General features: G+C 38.2%; 1 protein-coding gene across 2 annotated transcripts in view; it reads left to right on the forward strand.

The window, feature by feature from the left end:
* Positions 1-22,665, forward strand: part of LOC150082151 (proton-coupled zinc antiporter SLC30A1-like) — a 145,162-nt gene that overhangs the window by 103,249 nt on the left and 19,248 nt on the right. For both annotated transcript variants that reach the window (XM_090380013.1, XM_090380014.1), the window contains exons 7-8: positions 12,208-12,290; positions 20,431-20,625. In XM_090380013.1, coding sequence (XP_090236139.1) covers positions 12,208-12,290; positions 20,431-20,625 — 278 coding nt within the window. The remainder of the gene's footprint in view (positions 1-12,207; positions 12,291-20,430; positions 20,626-22,665) is intronic.

A 22,665-nucleotide genomic window follows, 5' to 3' on the forward strand; every position in this document is an offset into this window, starting at 1 on the left:
CAAACTTCGACATTAAGCCTGATATACCTTCATCAATATCATTGATAAATATACAAAACAACAGTGGACCTAACACCGAACCCTGTGGGACTCCACTAATAACATTAGTCCAAGAAGAGCAGCACCCATTGATTACCACCCTCTGTCTTCTCGCACTTAACCATCCTTTTATCCATTGTAGCAACTTACCCTTAATACCATTCTGCTCCAATTTGTACAATAGTCTTCCATGCGCAACAGTGTCAAAAGCTTTCCTGAAATCCAAATATATGATATCAAAATTATTTTTTGCATCCAGTTCCTTTGTAACCACATCATAATATCCTATCAAATTTGTCAGACAAGACTTTCCCTTAACAAACCCATGCTGTGTCTGAATTATTGCTGCAGTCTTGTCTAGATGATCCTGCAATGCATCTTTAACCAGCAACTCCATTATTTTACCCGGAACAGAAGTTAAAGTAACTGGTCTGTAATTACTCGTGTCACCCTTCGATCCCCCTTTGTGAATTGGGGATACATTTCCACATCTCCAGTCCGTGGGAACCTCCCCTGAGTCCAAGGATGCTCTCATAATTATGGCTAAGGGTTTGCTTAGTTGCTTTGCCGCTTCCTTTAATATAACTGGATAGATCTCATCCACCCCAGGTGCTTTTCTTACGTTTAACTTCAACAATTTCTCTTCCACTTTGCTCTCAGTTATTACAAAATCAATTAGTATCCTACTACAATTTGATAACCTTCTGCCATTTTCAAACCTTAATAATTGCTCATGTGTGAATGTAGATGCAAAATACTCATTCAGTTTGTTTGCTATCTGAGCAGGATCATCAACAGTCGAACCATCGATGTAAAGTGGACCAGTCAGATTCATCCCCTTCCTTTTAAAGTTTATATAAATAAAGAAATCCTTGCTGTTTTTCTTAGCATCTTTTGCCAAGGATTTCTCGTAATCTACCTTCGCCTGCCGAACCTCCTTTGTGACCTGATTACAGATTAACTTATATCTGCCATAGGCTTCTGCTTGATAATTTATATGCATCCCATGCATTTTTCTTCTCTGTTACGAGTCTCATTAGTTCATTTGACAACCATTTAGGCCTAAACCTTGAACAATATTTCTTAATAGGTATGAAACTTTTAGTAGCTTCCACGATTAATTCCTTGAATGCTTCCCACTTAGAATTTACTGTTGGTAACATCGTCAGTTGATCCCACTGTACAGAATTTAAAAACTGTCGGAGACCACTGTATTCGCCTTTACGGAAGCAAAAACCCTTTCCTTTACCCCTGATGGTAATTAAATCTTTAAGTAAATCCCACGTCAGTACACTGTGATCACTGCCACCTAGTGGTTCTTTTATCTGCAAATTCCTAATACATGAATGATCACTGCTGATAACCAGATCAAGAGTATTACTTTCTCTGGTTGCCTCTCGAACATGCTGCTGCAGAAAACAATCATCCAATAAATCCACAAAAGTCTGATAGTGTGTGAGTGCCCAATCCACAAGTTCCACTCAATATCTGGGAAGTTAAAATCCCCCATTATAAGACATTCTGATTTACTAGCCCACTCTATTTCTCTGTACAATTGTTCATTGTACTGATTTGAGTCATTAGGCCTATAACACACTCCTACTCTAATTTTTGCTTTTGCAGTGCTTATGTCACACCAAACTGACTCAACAGTGCACTGTTCATCTATATCAACTGGATGCACTTCTTTTGATTTTATATTTTTCTTTATTAACAGCATAACACCTCCTCCCTTCCTATCCTGTCTATCCTTTCTGTACACATTGTACTCCCCAAATTCCAGTTCGGCATTCCTTATATCTGGGTGACACCACGTCTCTGATATCGCAACAATATCCGCCTTTGATGTCTTGACCAACACTTCAAATTCATCAAATTTATTTACTATACTTCTAGCATTGGTATACATGCAAGTATACATGCACCTATTCCTATTCCCAGCCACTCTAACACATCCCATATACCCACCTGTTTCACGATGACTGACATCCGTCCCTGAAACCCCCAACACCCCTCGCTCCAGGTCGCTACTTATTCTAATAGAAGTTGTGCAAGAATCACCTTCACCTCTGCCTACGGCTACTGTTAAACTATTAGCCCTTGTATCCCCCAAGCTATCAGTTTTCCGACCCACCTAACACTGCCTCGATAGCATCAGCAAATATTCTTGCACCCTTTCTATTTAAGTGTATCCCATCCCTGTAGAAGCAGTCTGTCCTGTTAACAAGTACAGTCCAGGCTGAAAAAAATTCTACCCCTTGAGCCTTGCACAATCTTTCCAGGGCCGAATTGATCGACAAGGCTCTCATCATATACTCCCTCCTATTGTGTCTGGGCAGAATTGCAGACACTTTCAAATTCAACCCTAATTCACGGCTTTTTTTCATCAGTGACCTGTACTTGTGAAGTAATTCTGCCGGTCTCCTACTCTTAATATCATTAGTGCCAACGTGTACAACTATATCGCCTTTTGTGCCCTTAAAAGATGATATCTGCTCTACAACGTCATCAACCTTTTCCCCTGGCAGACATACCCTGGTCCTGTTCCATCTATCCTTTCTACAAAGGATGTTGGGAGTGTAAAAAATGTACACTCGTGTTGCAGCCCAGTTTCTTGTAGTTTGGCAACATATTTTCAAGTATATTCTTGTGGTCTGGATCCTTGTTGTTGTTCCCTAAGAATTTCTCAACAACAGACCTGAAGGTAATCCATGCCTTTTTTCCTTTTATTCTTATTTCCCTCAAAATCCAGTCCCTCATCAGTTTGCCAATTTGAAGTCCAACAAAAATACCTTGTTTTAGCTTCTCTTGGGTGATTGATGGGAATTTTGTTCAAAGGTATTTGAAGCAGGGACCTTCCTGTGGTAAAGCTTTTACAAACTGTTTCATCAACCCAGTTTGATGTGCAAAGGTGGAAGGAGAACAGTTTTAATATCTACCTGTGTTTTACGAACTACACCAATGAGCCAAAACATTATGACCAGCAAGTCTTTATGCAAATCGAAAAAACTGCAGGTGAACTACAACACGTGTGTGGGTCGGGACACAGTATAAAAAACATCTGATACTTAGCCGTTAATCAGTGTTACTCTTGTTCTTCAGATGGGAAAGGCAGCGGACTTGAGCGAGGTTGACAAATGCCAAATTGTATTGACCAGATGACTGGGTCAGGCATCTGAAAGGGCGCGGCTGGTGGGGTGCTCATGGTCAGCCATGGTTAGTACCTATCGGGTTGTCTGGGGAGAGAAAACCCACGAACCGCTGGCAAGGTGTTGGACGACCACAGCTCATCGATGCTCGAGGTGAGTAAAGGCTCTCCCAGATGGTACATGGCAACAGAAGGGTGACTGTGGCGCAACTCGCTGGTGATGGGAGTAATGTGTCACAACACACAGTACATCGAACCCTGCTGAAAATGGGGCTGTGTAGCCGCAGGTCACTTTGAGTGACCATGCTAACCACGGTTCACCCACAACAGCACCTACAATGGCCATGCGAGCATTGAAACTGGACCTTGAGTGATTGGAAGAAGGTCTTCTGGTCCAGTGAATCACGTTTCCTGTTACACCATGTGGACGGCCGAGTACATGTGTCGTTTACTTGGGCACCGTGGGACGAAAACAAGCTGGTGGCGGTGGTGTCATACTTTGGGCCATGTTCTGCTGGGATACCCTGGGTCCAGTCATCCATGTGCTGGGCACTTTGATGTCTGCCACCTACCTAAACATCATTGCTGACCAGGTACACCCTTTCGTGGCAATGGTCTTCCCCTCTGGTGGTGCCGTCTTTCAGCAGGATAATGTGCCATGCCACACCGCCCGGATTGTTTGAGACTGGTTCGCGGAACATGAGGAAGACTTCCACATTATGCCCTAACCTCCAAATTCCCCAGGCATCAATCCCATCGAGCATCTGTGGTTTGTGTTGGAACAGCAGCTCCAATCTGTGGCATCTCAACCACGGACCTTACATGAGTTAGACCTACTGGTTATATGTTGGTACTAGATACCACAAGACATTTAGAAATCTTGTAGTGTCCATGCCTCGCCAGGTACAAGCTGTTTTGGCTGCATGTGGAGGACCAACATCATATTAGGTAGGTGGTCATAATGTTTTGACTCATCGGTGTATGTTCTTTCCTTCCATGCAACAAACTGCCCCTCTTTGGACAGGCCTTATCATCCCAGTTCTTACTCTTTGCCCGACTGTCCCACCACACATAAAAAGCAAGACATTGGCCTTGCTTTTTATGTGTGGTGGGACAGTCAAATCAAAGGCAGATATTGTTGGGATATCAGAGACATGGTGTCACGCAGACATAAGCAGTGCAGAACTGGAATTTAGGGAGTACAATGTGTACAGAAAGGATAGACAGGAGGAAAGGAGGAGGGGTTATGCTGTTAGTTAAGAAACACAAAATCTCAGGAAGTGCATCCAATTGATGTGGGTGGACAATGCAATGTTGAGTCTGTTTGGTGTGACATAAGCACTGGGAAAGAAAAAATGAGAGTGAGTGGGTGTGTGTTATAGGCTTAATGAATCTGATGAGTATAATGAGCAATTCTGCAGAGAAATAGTGGGCCAGTAAATTAGTGTCTTGTTATGAGGGATTTTAATTTCCTGGATATTGACTGAAATTTGTGGGTTTGTCACTCACACACTAGCAAGGCTTTTGTGGATTTATTGGATGATTGTTTTCTACAGCAGCATGTTTAATAGGCAACTAGAAGTAATACTCTTGATCTAATTATCAGTAGTGATTCTTCATGCAACAAGAATCTGCAGATAAAGGAACCACTAGGTGGCAGTGATATCACAGTGTGCTGAATTGGGATTTACTCAAAGAGGTAACTACCATCAAGGGTAAAGGGAAGGGTTTTTGCTTTCGTAAAGGTAACTACAGTGGTCTGAGACAGTATTTAAATTCTATAGGTGGAACGGACTGATGATGTTACCAACAGCAAATTCAAAATGGGAAGCATTCAAAGAATTAATCTTGGAAGTTGCTAGGCTTTTCATACCAACAAAGAAATATTGTTCAAGATTTAGGCCTAAATGGATGTCAGATGAACTAATTAGACATGTGACAGAGAAGAAAAATGCATGGCATACATATAAATTAATGGGTGACATGGAAGCCTATGATAGATATAAGCTGGTCTGTAACCAAGTTACAAAGGAGTTTAGGTAGGCGAAGGCAGATTACGAGAAATCTTTGGCAAAGGATGCAAAGAAAAACAGCAAAGAGTTCTTTACTTATGTAAACTCTAGAAGGAAGGGGATGAATCAGTTTGGTCCACTTGATATAGATGGTTCAACTGTTGATGATCCTGCTCAGGTAGCTAACAAACTAAATGAATATTTTGCATCGACATTCACAGAGGTGAATGCCAGAGGTGTATTCGACTCTGGCAGCAAGCTAGAGAATCTTGTAATAACTGAGAGTAAAGTGGATGAGAAATTGTTGAAGATAAACACAAGAAAGGCATCTGGGGTAGATGGAATCTATCCAGTTATATTAAAGGAGGCGGCAAAGGAAGTAAGCAAACCCTTAGCCATAATTATGAGAGCTTCCCTGGACCCAGGGGAGCTACCCATGTACTGGAGATGTGCAAATGTGACCCCAATCCACAATGGAGGATCAAAGGGAGACACAGGTAATTACAGACCTGTTAGTTTAACTTCTGTTCCAGGGAAATGAATGGAGGCACTGGTTAAAGAAGCATTGCAAGATTATCTAGACAAGGCTTCAGTTATAGCTCAGACACAGAATGGGTTTGTTAAGGGGAAGCCTTGTCTGAATAATTTGATTGGATACTATGATGTAGTCACAAAGGAACTGGATGCAAAGAATAACTTTGATCTTAGAAAAGTCTTTGATACTGTTGCACATGGAAGACTTCTCCATAAATTGGAACAGTGTGGCATTGAAGGCAAATTGCTGCTATGGATAAAGGGATGGTTGAGTGGGAGAAGACAGAGAGTGGTAATCAATGGAAACTGCTCTTCGTGTACTAATGTTATTAGTGGAGTCACTCAGGGTTCAGTGTTAGGTCCATTGTTGTTTTCTGTATTTATAAATGGTTGATGATGGTATATCAGGCTTAATGTCCATGTTTGCAGACTATACAAAGGTTGGCAGGGTTGTTAATGACACTAATGACAGTACACTGCTGCAACAGGATCTAGAAAAGTTGAGCTGATGGGCTGAGAGGTGGCAACTGAAGTTTAACATTGACAAATGTAAAGTACTACATGTGGGAAGCAGTAATCCCAGAGTAACGTATCAACTCTGTGGTACCACACCGGCAGTGGTAGAGAATGAACAGGACCTGGGGGTGTGCAGGCAGATATGAAGTTTTCTGAGCAGTGCAGATGGTCTGCAAGAGTAGCTCATGGTGTCTTGTCAATGATATACAGGAATTTTTCTAGCAGGGATAAGGAGGTGATTATCCCCTTGTATAAAGCAATGGTCAGGCCACACCTTGAGTACTGTATATAGGTCTGGAGGCCTAATTTTAAGAAGGATGTAGAGCTGTTGGAACGAGTACGGAGAAGGGCAACAAGATTAGTGAATGGAACAAAGGATTGCTCTTACAAAGAAAGGCTTAAGTTTTCCAAATCACAGTGTCTGGAGACACGGACCTGCGAGGTGATCTGATAGAGGTGTATAAAGCCTTGAATGGTTTGAGCATGCTCAATGCGAATGGGATGCTTCCTTTTGCTCAGAATAATTGCCTGAGAGGGCGTAAATTCAAATTGAGGAAAGACGGTTGTAGGATAGATGTGCGGAAATTTGCCTTTAGCCAGCTGGTGGTTGATTGCTGGAACAAACTTCCATCTGTCGTTGTAGAAGTTGATAGCTTAAATAGATTCAAGGCAGAACTTGACAAACATTTGGAGTGAGTGGATTGGTGAAATAAGGGGGTTTTTTGGCTGATGCTATATAGGCTTGCTTTCTTGCATCATGTGCCTTTGCTAATGCATTTTTGTGTAGCCAAATTGCTGTCCAAGTAAGATGCCTGTCACTTTAAAGCCAGCAAAGACTAACCAACCATGTTCTTCATACTTAATATTTTTCAACAATATCAAGTTCTCATATGTTTCTTTCAAATGTACAGAGTGAACTACTGGAATGGACCCATATTTATTTCCATTGTGGAACAACGCACCTTTGAGACTCCTATTTGATCAGTCAATAAATAGTCTAGTCTCCACTGTGTGGGATTGTAACTAATTCCTAAATAGTTGGTAGTTCACTAAGTCATTTATATTATTGCAAAAACCATAGAATCGTCTTCAGAAAAGTAGGGGACTAGTTCTCATTCTCTCTGTCTGTGCCATGAGAAGAACATCCCATGTGGTAGAAAATTTTTTGATTTAAGTTTAGAGCCAAGGAGTTCTGCAGATTCCTTTGGTTAATTTAAATCTCTTACCAGATTATTGAGTTCATGCTCTGAAAAGAATTGAGGGCTGGAATCAATGTCTCCAGGCATGTTGACTTTAGTTTCGTCTTCAGAAGCTTCAGTTTCAGCACTCTCTGCTGCTACTTTGTCCAATATAAGTGGAGGACATGGAATAGGCAGGTTATCTCCATGTAGGACTAGTCTAATTGGCAGATGGAATATTAGGATACACAATGCCCTTCTTACCCTTTGCGTTGTATCCCTCTAAATTAATTAACAGTCATCACAGTGGTTTGTAGGCTCCTGCCAAATCATGGGAATTGCAAATGGCGTAGCCTTTTTTTTACCACTTTTCCACAATCTCAATGCCTCAACACAGGTTTGGAAAACTTTGTGGAGCCCATTGTTTATCTTGGTCACATAGTTTCACTCCAAACTAACGCATTGCACATACATTTTTTTTACAAATTCTATAATATTTTGCCTTTGCTTGAGGACTACATAACTTCCACGAATATAACAAAATAAATTCAGATTGTTTAAACACTTGTATGAAGAAATTTACTTGTTTTTCAGTACAACTTTGGCATGGATAACCTCAAAAATAAACTGAGTTCACACTGATCAACACTGCTGCATGGAGCTCTCAAGGTTAAGAAACAAATGGCTGAAAGCAGTGTTGCCAACTTGTGAGGATTTAGTTTACAGATTCCCAGCATTTATTCCTAACTTAATACATTCATTAATACAACTCACGATACCAGCTTAAGTGATTTGTGAAAAAACAATATCTGATAGAAAAAAACGAATAACATTTCTGAGATTAAAAGCCGTGTTAAAAACAGCTATTAGTTAAAAAAAGGCCTCCGTAGCCGAGTGGGCAGGAGCGGGAGTGCAGTAGCACATGCTCTTTGAGTAGACCGGGGTTCAAGCCCCTGACTGCTGAATACGGTCGATCTGCCAACCCGCACTGGACCAGCGTGGCAGATTATGGTCCATTTCCCTCAGCATGAATTGTTGAGGAGGCTTCCATCCTGCAGTGGGTTGATAATGGCTGCACTTTACTTTTTTTTTTTTATTAGTTAAAAACTATGTAAAGTGGGTGTAATTTTTTTTTATGGTAACACTCTAAACACAAAAAATTGTGTTTAGAGCATTGGAGTCTGTAGTACTTTGGTATTGCATGTGGGTTTTGAAGACAAGATATTTGCTGGCTTATCAAGGTGAAGGGTGGTGAATGTAGGAATTACAGATGTATGTATTTTGCACTACACTGATTTTGGAAAGCATCAATGAAGGCACCTGTTTTCTGAGACTATCTTGGTTCTTCTCAAACTGACAAAGGATGTGAAAATTTGTAAAATAAAATGAAATTAAATTTAAATTTTGTTTTAATTTTATTTTATTTTTACAAATTTTTTGCAATCTCTGAATGTGTTAGCTGTAGAGGAGATAAGAATGTCTTGGGAAGCATATGGCTTTTCATCTGCACTTTCAGAAATATTCTTCAAAATGATGTAGTGTAGTATAAAACTCTTACATATACTTGCTGATATTGGACTTTATTTTTGTAGATCATACGTTCAGGAAATGCATGAGGAGGAGGGTTTTCCAAATAGCAGAAGTAGAAGGGATACATGAAGAAGTTTGATAAGTTTAGACTTGAACTGTGACTGGATATTGACTAGCTGATTTACATGTTCAGAATGGTTTGGAAGAACAAGGGAATTACAGATGCTAATTCAGATGAACATTGCTTGTGGAAATATTATTACCTATAAAAGACATGCAGGAGAAACTGATTGGCTCTGTGAGCAGAATGTGTCTTAAGAAAGGGAACATTAATTAACTGACTGCTGTCTTTTGGATAGAGTCTGAGTTTAACATCTTTGGCACCACCCCAGATGTGGGAACAGTATTCCATCATAATAACCTGAAGAACAAGAGTAGTTTATTGATTTTTCTAAATCATTCTGTATATGAAATAATTCAGGGGCAGTTCCAGTGAACAGCACTTTGATTGAGGCAGGTTGCATTGTATGGTCAAATGTCCAACAATTAACCATAAACTTCAAAAAGAGCTCGTGGCCATAAGGTTATGTGATTTAAACCCAGTACTATAAGATATATGACCATATAGGTCAAAAGGAGTTTAAAACTAACAATTTTCACAGTGAATTTACTGTATTTAGCAGTCATATGGGCCCAAACCATGGTCAACTCAAATGTGAGTGCTATTGCACTCCCCACTCTTGCCAATCAGATATGTCAAGCCCGATTTGACATATCAGGAACATATTTTTTAAGAAATCTAATGGAAACAAAATTTAAATTTTCTGAAATTAGCATCACTGATGACCAAAGGATGTAAGAAAATTCTGCTTCAGACAGAAAAAAATAAAAAAATTCCCCATTCACTTACACTATGACCAAAAGCATCCAGACACAAACTAGTTTCAAAAAGGGCTTTTACATGACAGCCTCCTCTTGGGCATACTTTCTACCAGGCAGGTGTATGATGAAATTTGGAAGAATGCAAGGAAATTAACTGTGAATTGGCTGTTTTGACTACAGCCTAATCTGGCCTTCCAGTTTGTCCCAAAAGTGTTCATTGAAGTTGAGGTCTACGCTCTGTGCCGGCCATTCTACCTTTCTGGTGTCATTTTCTTCTAATCCAGTTGTGTATGATGTATTGACTCACAAATGAGACTTGAATATCAGATTCAGCAGTGATTTTGATTCCAGGTGGTGGTCTTAGCTCTCATCACTGGAAGAATGACTACTACAAACCTCACAGACCAATTAATTGTAGGTAGTGTTTATGGATTTTTCTTGAGGTTATCGTACTTAAAATTGCAAAGTAACATAAAATTAAGTTAATGCTAAATCAGAAAATAAATAAATAAAGAATCATAAGTAGAACAGAGTTATAAGTTACTGGAATTAAATTGTTCATTTGCTAATTGATCATTAATGTAAGAGAAATAATTCTTATAAATTTACTAAAAATGCTTTTTAGAAGTTATTAAATTGCTTTGAAGAATTGAGTAAAATCAGCTTGTCAATGCATCAAAATTCTGACTGATAATTCAAGAACTGTGATGATAGTCAGGCTACTGCAGAAAAAGATTAGAAAATAAAAAGAGAAGGAATTTACTTCATTGGAAAGAATCAGTTTGAGAGAAATGTCAGTAGTGATCACTTGGAACTGCAGTGCGAGAATAAAATTGCATAGCAGAAAATTCGGTGAGTATAGAAAAATATTTCTGATGTTCCTACTGAAGAATATGGCAATTAAATAGTAAGATTAAATAAAATAATGAGATATAGGATGGACTATAGAAATATAGTCCATCCTACGGACTGCAGTAAGTCAGAGTTATGTAACGTTGGATTTACATAATTTTTTTTTAGGATTGTAAAATTTAAAACAATAAAAAAAAAAATCAATAATGATGAACACGGCACACACAAATTGTACAAGTGAGATACGGAGTAATAAATTTACAAAGCTTAAAAAATAGGAATGAGGCAAGATTCTGAAATTTTATTTGTTTTTTTATACGACTAAAGATTTCAGTGAAGGGGAGGACACATTTCACCATAATAACATAAAAACCCACAGAATTCCAACTATCAGTATTTTTGCAAATGCAATAAGATCGAGGTTACTACCCGTTTATAATAGATTGCATTAACAGAAAAGCCCAATAAGCCAGACACTGCAAATTGTTTTTATTGTTTTATGGTAGTGACCTCCAGAAATGTACTTTAGTAAAATGTGAGCTCAAGTGAGGTGATAAGTGTGTTTCTGTCTTAACCCTGTGTAGTTCTTTACAGAAATTTCCATTTTGACCGTTATCACGGTGCTGACTAAGAGAATAAATGCAGTGGTACTAGTAAATCTACCAAGAAAAGGAAAGCAATCGATTTGGATCAGAAAATTAAAATAATAAGGATATATATGATATGATAATGGTCAAACAATAAGTATTGCACGGAATTAAATTTGTCAGTGTCAGCAGTGAAAATAGTAAAGGACAAAGATAGAATATGAGAAGCGGTGAAGGGATCGGCACCAATGAAGTCAACTATAATAACCAAGGCTACGATTGTTTTCTTTTCTTATGTGCCACTCTGGCTACTTTACTGCTGTCCCCAGGTATATATTTTTAATTAGTTCAATTAAAAACTTTATTTTTCTATGTATATAAAAAATATATATAATTATTTTCCTTCATTCTTCTGAGGATATGTGGGTTTTGTAATTTTGGCATATCGGGGATATAGTAGCAATATATTATTAGTCATTCCCGAGTTACGTATGTCGGAGACTTACTGTATAGATAAAATAATAAGATATAGATGGACTATAGAAATAATACATATAATGAATAGACATGGATGGCTGAATTAAATGGAGAAGGAATATAAATAAATATGTGAACATAATTTATTTAAACAAAACAAAAAACAAATGCCAGACAATGCAGATGCCAAACAAACAATTACCAAAGCCATTATGGGCATAATTCATGAATTAGTTAGAATACCATTGGATCTACTGGGCATTGGTTATTCTTGTAATGAATCTTTCATTTAGCATTTGATAAACTGACTAAGTAATCAGATGCTTGTTGGATTAGTGTTATTTTTCATGTAGTTGATGTTATACATCTCATTATATTTTTTCACTCAACATATTAAAATGATTTTTTTCCCCTTTACCTCAAGTTTAATGTTATTTCTTTATTTCTTCCAGTGGCAGAATCAGCTCTTATCCTACTTCAGACAGTACCTACACATATTCAGATTGATTCTCTTCAGAAGAAACTGTTACAAGAGGTATATGGATAACAAAATATTTAAAAATATTTTGTATATCATTTGAAGCCAAATTTTATTAGATATTCTAGCTTGCAAAGATACCATACAAATTTAGTATTTTGTTAAACAACATTTTAGTAAAAAACAATATTCAACTTTTTATTATGAGTTAGTTCATTTTTAATCTTTAAATTTTTCCTTAAAGTAAATATGAATAAAGATTTTAAATCTTTATTCATATATCACACAATGCTGTAACAAGCACCTTTTATGTAATATGTATCAGTTATTAGTGCAATGAAATAGCAAATAATACTCTTTCAATCCTTCTATTTACTTTAAGGAAAAATTTAAAGATTAAACATGAACTTAGTCCTGTCATATCCCACAAAAAGGATTCTTTTGCTCCTATACTTAACTTTGATGATACTTAGATTTCTAATCAAGATCACATATCTCTATTAAGGATTACCCTAACTTCTAATTTCTCTTGTCATAAGTATATCCCAAATATTCGCAGTAACTGTATAATCCAACACCAACCATTATTAAATAAATTAGAGTTGTGTTGACACAACTCTAATTTATTTAATAACAGTTGGTGTAGGATTGTACAGTTATTGTGAACATGAATATTCCCAACCCCAGAGGCCTATTTGAAGATCACAAATATTGCTTCCTCTGCATCTAAAAAACTGGGTTTTCTCTTTCACTCTTGGCATTACTTTTGTTCTAAATTGCTACTCACTCTGTATAAATCTCGTGCTATTATTTGCAGCTTTTTTTACATGTTATTATAAATATAAATGTTTAGATCTTTGCTATACATTGAACACTTGCATATCTACTAACCATCTCTCTCTCTCTCTCTCTCTCTCTCTCTCTCTCTCTCTCTCTCTCTCTCTCTCTCTCTCTCTCTCTCTCTCTCTCTCTCTCTCTCTCTCTCTCTCTCTCTCTGTGTGTCTCTGTCTGTCTGTCTGTGTGTTTACAAGTTTTGACAAATAAGTTCCAGGACTGAGTTAATTTGATTATTCACTTGTCTGCTATTATTTGCAGCTTTTTTTACATGTTATTATAAATATAAATGCTTAGATCTTTGCTATACATTGAACACTTGCATATCTACTAACCATCTCTCTCTCTCTCTCTCTCTCTGTCTGTCTGTCTGTGTGTTTACAAGTTTTGACAAATAAGTTCCAGGACTGAGTTAATTTGATTATTCACTTGTCTTCTAATCGTTGTTCTTTCAGTATAGAAGTAGAGAGAAAACAGAATAATATAGGAGTTGAATTCTTAATAGCTCCATACTGTGCTTTGTTAATAACATCTTGATAATCGGCATGGAATGCAGCCTAGCATTGTCATGCAATAGGAACTAACTCCCTATTTTCTGAGAACTGAGGCTGTGTTTGGAGAATTCTTCTACCAAATAAAGTTGGTTTTACTTAGGTTGAACAAATTTCTTGTTAATGATTCCATTGCAATCAAAAAAAGTGATCAACATCATTTTTGTTTTTCGAAGGAAAAAAAAACCTTTTCTTGGAGAGCATGATGAACCTGGCCCCATACACCGTCTCTTTGTTTCGCGAACCATATTAGAAACACCACAACTCATCATCTATTATGATTGATTAAGTAAGGGAGGGGTCATCATGAATATGATTCCATTGATTTGGTCCCTGGCAGACATTCCCTGGTCCTGGTCATCATGAATATGAAGACATCCCCTGGTCCTGGTCATCATGAATATGAAGACATCCCCTGGTCCTGGTCATCATGAATATGATGACCAGAACCAGGGAATGTCTGCCAGGGACAAAAGTTGATGACGTTGTAGAGCAGATATCATCTTTTAAGGACATAAAAGGTGATATTGTTGTACACATTGGAACTAATGACATTAAGAGTAATAGATATGCAGATTTACTCAACAAGTACTGGTCAACGTTGGAAAAAAAGTCACGAGTTAGGATTTAATGTGAAAGTGTCTGCAGTTCTGCCCAGACACGATAGGAGGGAGTATATGATGAGAGCCTTGTCGATCAATTCGGCCCTGGAGAGATTGTGCAGTGCTCAAGGGTAGAATTTTTTTCAGCCTGGTCTGTGCTTGTTGACAGGAGAGAATGTTTCGACAGGGGTGAGATACACTTAAATAGAAAGAGTGCAAGAATATTTGCTGATGCTAACGAGCCAGTGTTTGGTGTTTCGGAAAACTGCTAGCTTAGGGGGAGATACACAGATTAAAAGGTTAACAGTGGCCGCAGGCAGAGGCAAAAGTGATTCTTGCACTGCTTCTATTAGAATGAGCAGCAACCTGGAAAGCAAAGCAATGGAGATTTCCCAGACTGCCGAGAGTCATAGTGGAACAAGTAAATACATGGGCTGTGTTAGGGTAACTAAGAGTAGAAACAGGTGCATGTATACTTGCATGTACACCAATGCTGGGAGTATAGTTAATAAATTTGATGAGCTTGAAGTGCTAGTCAAGACATCAAAGGCAGATATTGTCGGGATATCAAAGACTTGGTGTCACACAGAAGTAAGCAGTGCAGAATTGAAATTTGGGGAGTACAACGTGTACAGAAAGGATAGACAGGACAGGAAGGGAGGAGGGGTTATACTGTTAGTTAAGAAACACACAAAATCTAAGGAAGTGCATCCAATTGATGTTGGTGGACAATGCAATGTTGAGTCTGTTTGGTGTGACATAAGCACTGGGAAAGGAAAAATGAGAGTAGGTGTGTGTTATAGGCTTAATGAATCTGATGAGTATAATGAACAATTGTGCAAATAAATAGTGGGCCAGTAAATCAGAATGTTTTATAATGGGCGATTTTAACTTTCCAGATATTGACTGGAACTTTTGGGTTGGTCACTCACACACTAGAAGACTTTTGTGGATTTATTGGATGACTATTTTCTACAACAACATTGTCAAGAGGCAACCAGAGGGAGTAATACACTTGATCTGATTATCAGCAGTGATTAAGAATTTGCAGATAAAAGAACCACTGGGTGACAGTGATTACAATGTACTGATGTGGGAATTACTTAAAGATGTAACTACCATCAAGACTAAAGGGAAGGGCTTTTGCTTTCGTAAAAGTGACTACAAGGGTCTCAGACAGTTTTTATATTCTGTACTGTGGAATCAACTGGTGATGTCACCAACGTTGAATTCTAAAAGGGAAGCTTTCAGGGACTTAATTTTGGAGGCTACTAGGCTTTTCATTCCAACTAAGAAATAATGTTCAAACTTTAGGCCTAATGGGTGTCAGATGAATTAATGAGGCTCGTGGCAGAGAAGAAAAATGTATGGGATGCATATAAAGTGTCAGGTGACACAGAAGCATATGGCAGATATAAGCTAGTCTGTATCAAGTCCCAAAGGAGGTTAGGCAAGCGAAGGCAGATTACGAGAAATCTTTGGCAAACAATGCAAAGAAAAACAGCAAAGAGTTCTTTACTTATGTAAACTCTTGAAGGAAAGGGATGAATCAGATTGGACCACTTAACATAGATGGGTTGACTATTGATAATCATGCTCAGGTAGCTGATAAATTGAATGACTATTTTGCCTCTACATTCACACATGAAGAGTTATTCAATGAGGGGAATGCCAGAAGTTTATAAAATCCTGACAGGGAGCTAAGTGATTTTGTAATAATTGAGAGCAAAGTGGAGGAGAAATTGTTGAAGTTAAACATATGGAAGGAACCTGGGGTGAATGGAATCTATCCAGTTATATTAAAGGAGGCAGCAAAGGAAGTAAGCAAACCCTTAGCCATAATTATGAAAGCTTCCTTGGGTTCAGGGGTGATACATTTGCACACCTCCAGTCCATGGTGACTGGAGGTGTGCAAATGTATCACCATTTCACGAATGGGGTTCAAAACGTGAAAACTAACTATAGACCTGTTAGTTAACTTACGTTCCAGGAAAAATAATGGAGTCACTGGTTAAAGAAGGATTGCAAGATCATCTAGACAAGACTGCAGTAATAGTTGAGACACATCATGGGTTGTTAAAGGGAAGCCTTGTCTCACCAATTTGATTGGATACTATGATGTGGTCATGAACAGTGCACTGTTGAGTCAGTTTGGTGTGACATAAGCACTGCGAAAGCAAAAATAAGAGTAGGAGTGTGTTATAGGCCTAATGATTTGAATGAGTACAATGAACAATTGTACAGAGAAATAGAGTGGGCTAGTAAATCGGAATGTCTTATAATGGGGGATTTTAACTTCCCAGATATTGACTGGAACTTGTGGTTTGGGCACTCACACACTATCAGACTTTTGTGGATTTATTGGATGATTGTTTTCTGCAGCAGCATGTTCGAGAGGCAACCAGAGAAAGTAATACTCTTGATCTGGTTATCAGCAGTGATCATTCATGTATTAGGAATTTGCAGATAAAAGAACCACTAGGTGGCAGTGATCACAGTGTACTGACGTGGGATTTACTTAAAGATTTAATTACCATCAGGAGTAAAGGAAAGGGTTTTTGATTCCGTAAAGGCGAGTACAGTGGTCACCGACATTTTTTAAATTCTGTACAGTGGGATCAACTGACGATGTTACCAACAGTAAATTCTAAGTGAGAAGCATTCAAGGAATTAATCGTGGATGCTACTAAAAGTTTCATACCTATTAAGAAATATTGTTCAAGGTTTAGGCCTAAATGGTTGTCAAATGAACTAATGAGACTCGTAACAGAGAAGAAAAATGCATGGGATGCATATAAATTATCAAGCGACTCAGAAGCCTATGGCAGATATAAGTTAATCTGTAATCAGGTCACAAAGGAGGTTCGGCAGGCGAAGGCAGATTACGAGAAATCCTTGGCAAAAGATGCTAAGAAAAACAGCAAGGATTTCTTTACTTATATAAACTCTAAAAAGAAGGGAATGAATCTGATTGGTCCACTTGACATCGATGGTTCGACTGTTGATGATCCTGCTCAGATAGCAAACAAACTGAATGAGTATTTTGCATCTACATTCACACATGAGGAATTATTAAGGTTTGAAAATGGCAGAAGGTTATCAAATTATAGCAGGATACTTAATGATTTTGTAATAACTGAGAGCAAAGTGGAAGAGAAATTGTTGAAGTTAAACGTAAGAAAAGCACCTGGGGTGGATGGGATCTATCCAGTTATATTAAAGGAGGCGGCAAAGCAACTAAGCAAACCCTTAGCCATAATTATGAGAGCATCCTTGGACTCAGGGGAGGTTCCCACGGACTGGAGATGTGCAAATGTATCCCCCAATTCACAAAGGGGGATCAAAGGGTGACAGAGTAATTACAGACCAGTTATTTTAACTTCTGTTCCGGATAAAATAATGGAGTCGCTGGTTAAAGATGCATTGCAGGATCATCTAGACAAGACTGCAGCAATAATTCAGACACAGCATGGGTTTGTTAAGGGAAAGTCTTGTCTGACAAATTTGATAGGCTATTATGATGTGGTTACAAAGGAACTGGATGCAAAAAATAATTTTGATATCATATATTTGGATTTCAGGAAAGCTTTTGACACTGTTGCACATGGAAGACTATTGTACAAATTGGAGAAGAATGGTATTAAGGGTAAGTTACTACAATGGATAAAAGGATGGTTAAGTGCGAGAAGACAGAGGGTGGTAATCAATGGGTGCTGCTCTTCTTGGACTAATGTTATTAGTGGAGTCCCACAGGGTTCAGTGTTAGGTCCACTGTTGTTTTGTATATTTATCAATGATATTGATGAAGGTATATCAGGCTTAATGTCGAAGTTTGCAGATGATACAAAGGTTGGCAGGGTTGTTAATGACAGTAATGGCAGTGTGCTACTGCAACAGGATCTAGATAATTTGGGCAGATGGGCTAAGAAGTGGCAACTGAAGTTTAACCTTGACAAATGCAAAGTACTGTATATGGGTAGAAGTAACCCCAGAGAAATGTACCAACTGTGTGGTACTACACTTAAGGTGGTAGAAAATGAAAAAAACCTGGGAGTAATTGTGCAGGCAGATATGAAGCTTTCTGAGCAATGCAGACAGGCTGCCAGGGCAGGTCATGGGGTTTTGTCAATGATATATAGGAATTTTGCTAGCAGGGAAAAGGAGGTGATTATCCCTCTGTATAAGGCAATGGTCAGGCCACGCCTTGAATACTGTGTACAGGTCTGGAGGCCTCATTTTAGGAAGGATGTAGATTTACTTGAGCGTGTACAGAGAAGGGCAACAAGATTGGTGAGGGGAATGAAGGGATCCTCTTATCAAGAGAGGCTTAAGTTCTGCAAATTGCAGTGGCCGGAAACTAGGCACCTGTGCAGTGATCTGATTGAGGTGTATAAGGCCTTGAATGGGTTCAGCACGCTGAATTCTGATGGGATCCTTCCACTTGTTCAGATTACGAACCTAAGTGGACATAAATTCAAATTACGAAAGGACAGATGTAGAATAGATGTGCGGCAATTTGCCTTTAGCCAGCGGGTGGTTAATTGCTGGAACAAACTTCCATCTGTCGTTGTGGAAGTTGATAGGTTGAATAAATTTAAGGAGGAACTGGACAGGCATTTGGAGGGAATAGTGTGATTTTTTTTTTTTTTTTTTGGCTGATGCTGCATAAGCTCATACATTTGCTTTCTTGCATCACATGCCACTACTACTACAGTATACTACTCCAACTGGATCTAGATAAGTGGATAAATGGGCTGAGAAGTGGCAACTGAAGTTAAACATTGACAAATGCAAAGTACTTCATATGGGTAGCAATAACCCAAGAGATACATACCAACTGTGTGGTACTACAAGGAAGTGGAAAGTGAAAAAGACCTGGGGGTAGTTGTGCAGTCAAATTTGAAGTTCACTGAACAGTGCAGGTGGGCTGCCAGGGCAGGTCATGAAGTCTTATCAATGATATATAGGAATTTGCTAGCAGGGGAGGTGATTATCCTGTTGTACACGGCAATGGTCAGGCCACACCTAGAGTACTGTGTACAGGTCTGGGGGCCTCATTTTAGGAAGGATATAGAGTTGCTAGAATGAGTACAAAGAAGAGCAACAAGATTAGTGAGGGGGAACAAACAGGAACTCTTACCAAGAAAGGCTTAAATTCTGCAAATTGCAGCTCCTGGAGAGTAGGCACCTCTAGGTGATCTAATTGAGGTGTTTAAGACCTTGAATGGGTTGAGCAAGCTGAGTGCTAATGGGATTCTTCTCTTGCTCAGATTAAGAACCTGAGGAGGCATAGATTCAAATTGGGGAAAAACAGTTGTAGAATAGATGTGCAGAAATTTGCCTTTAGCCAGCAGGTAGTTGATTAGTGAACAGACTTCCATCTTTTGTTGTGGAAGTTGATAGCCTAAATAAATTTAAGGCTGAGTTGGATAGGCATTTGGAATGAATGGAAGGGTGAAATGGGAGGCCTTTTTTAGCTGATGCTGCATAAGCTTGCTTTCTTGCATCGTATGCCTCTACTAATGCTAATGCTAATATTTTGAATATGCTCTTTGATTTTTTTCAGTCTGAGCAGCTTGTGTTCATCACTCAAACAGTGCAAATTGAACTTAGCACTGATCTTTCATTTATCCAGTTCGTGTCAGAATTACACTAATTGCTTCTCTTTTAATGTGAAATTGTTCTTCCTTCATTCAAAAATCAGACAATCATAATGCAAACTTTTTCATCCACATTTGTTTGAAGCATTATTGGACATGCACAGTGCTCATCTTCTAGATCCTCATTTGGCCATCCTGAAATCTTGAAAACCAGTGAAAAACAATTGAGTGAGATAGAGCATCATTACCTTATGTCATTTATACTTTCCCCCAACTTGAAATAAAATTAATATGCTTTCTTTCTTCCATCACTCAACACAATGATAACCTTGGACAATACAGTGTCTGATTGCTTAAAACAATTTACAAATACACAGATCACCTCCCTGAAGGAAGTAGTCACATAGGTGAGCTGCCTCAGTGTATTGCATCATGGTCATATGTTTTTTCTTATATATGCGATGGACCCAGTCCTGGAACTTAATTGTCAAGCCTTGTGTTTATTTGTTATCATTATTTATTTATTTATTTATTTTTATTATAAACAGAAGTTATATAAACTCTGCTTCTTTGTATCATTCTGCCATTATAATGCTAACTTTAATTGCAGATAGATGGAGTCTTGGCAGTTCATGAGTTTCACGTGTGGCAACTGGCAGGTGAAAGAATTATTGCCTCAGCTCACATTCGATGTCGCAATCTTGTGGATTACATGCATATAGCTGAAAAAGTAAAAGAATTCTTCCACAATGAAGGAATTCATTCTACTACTATCCAGCCAGAATTTGTAGATTTGGGAAATGAAGTAAGTTGCAACATTTATTATCAATATGCAAGGTCAGATTACATTACTAGAAAAGGTCCCATAAGTCAATACTGATTTTTCTCATAGAAACAGTGATACGATAAGGATGATGTTTATCTGACCAAAGGTCTGATTTGAATACTACTATGAGTATAAAGTGCACAGAAAAGATATGGGTGGTGGGGGTTATACTCTTGAAAATAACCATTTCGGGAGTAAGCTGCAAATTTTCAAAATCCGTGAAAATGAAACCTCTGCACATAATATTTTAAATATTAATTTGATCTTATCTTGGCTTGCTAGCCCAGCATGAGAGTGAAATTATTTCAAAATTGGAATCAGAACTTTAAAAAAAAATCATTAAAAAGTTTGAAATAAGTTGAAAAAACTTGTAAACGTTTGCTCACAGTCCACTGTGGTCATTAAAAAAAACTTGTTATTACTTCTTTTTTGATGTAATACTGTTGTCTGTATCTATTTTTGTATCACTTTAATTTAATTTCATTATCTTCTGAATCTAAATTCCAGAGAATTTCAGCTTTTACAACCCAAAATAGGATAGCAACATGTAACAGGTGCAATATCCTCCTCCAATTTTATTTTATTTTATTTATTTATATATTTTTTGTGCTGAAATCTATTATAAACTGTGTGTAGTAAGTGCTTCTATCTGTTATCTCTGTCCACAGGTAAGAGATGGCAGCACTTACTGGAAGATTTGTAACATATTTTGAAAGGTTATTTGAAACAACCTGAAAAAACGTATACATATTCTCCTCACGGCACATGTGCACCCACACACACACACACAAAACATATATACACTCAGTGTTCACTGAATTACGACCAACCCATCAGTAATGGACTCTGCTATATAGTTTGCAGTTTAAAAACCGTACAGCTTTGTATGCTAGAACAGTGGTAATTTGCATCTGGTTGTACAAGTCAAAGTGATAAAGTAACAGTTATGGGAGGTAGTAACAATATCATAGTTTCAAAAGGGCATGATTGTAGGAGCTCTTGCATCGGGTACTTCTATATCGGAAATGACATGACTTTTCGGTTGCTCGTGGCCCACCGTGGTTAAGGTGTACAAAGAATGGGTCAAACCACCTCCCACCGATACAACTGTAAAGGATTACACAAGGTGGAGCTTTGTCACGAACAAAGGGTGCAGCGCATTGTACGGGCTCAACGGCAGGTCACTGTGTGAGAGTTGATATCGAATACAATATGGGGAATGCAAGAACAGTATCACAAATGATGATGTATTGCACACTCAAATGTATGGGGTTCCACAGCAGATGACCCAAGAGACACTCTCCTCACTGCTGATCACAATCAAAGGCAAATGCTGTGGTGTCAGAAGTACACTGGAGGACTGGAAACAAGTGTGCTAGTTGGATGAGTAAAAATTCTGGGTGCAACACTCTGGCAGACACCTTCGTGTGTGGCGCAAGTAGCATGAATCCATGGACCCATCATGCATGGTGCCCACTATCCAGGTGGTTGCTTAATATGGGATATCTTTTGCTGGCAAGGACTAGGACCCCTGGTCCATATGGACCATTTCACTGGTGAGCCCTACCAGCAGCTCTTAGGAGACCATGTCATATTGCATTTTTTTTTTTTTTTATCTTTCAAGATCCATAATTGATGCCGCCAACTCTGACCATTTATAACTTTATAAGCATAAATAAAATAAAATTACAACTAAAATAAATAAATAAATAAAATCGACTGTAAAATGTAGTATAATTTAAAATACAATAAATCATATGAATTCATATCAAATCATATAAAAACTTTTAAAACAAAATATACTATGCATTAAAAAAATGTTAAACCTGTACTACTATGAAACTTTAAAATACTATACATTAAAAGCATTAAGCTCGTACTACTGTAAAACTGAAGCTTTCGGCAGCATCTGCTGCCTTCCCAGCAGACCCAGGGTTTACTATGGTACCAGTGCATACTCCATTTCCTGTATATCAGCACCGGAATTGGCATGGGGCTGTACGACCTTAAAATGCTCAT

The sequence above is a fragment of the Mastigoproctus giganteus genome, chromosome 8 (genome assembly GCF_048544385.1).
Source record: "Mastigoproctus giganteus isolate SK-2022 chromosome 8, ASM4854438v1, whole genome shotgun sequence".
NCBI classification, from domain to species: domain Eukaryota; kingdom Metazoa; phylum Arthropoda; class Arachnida; order Uropygi; family Thelyphonidae; genus Mastigoproctus; species Mastigoproctus giganteus.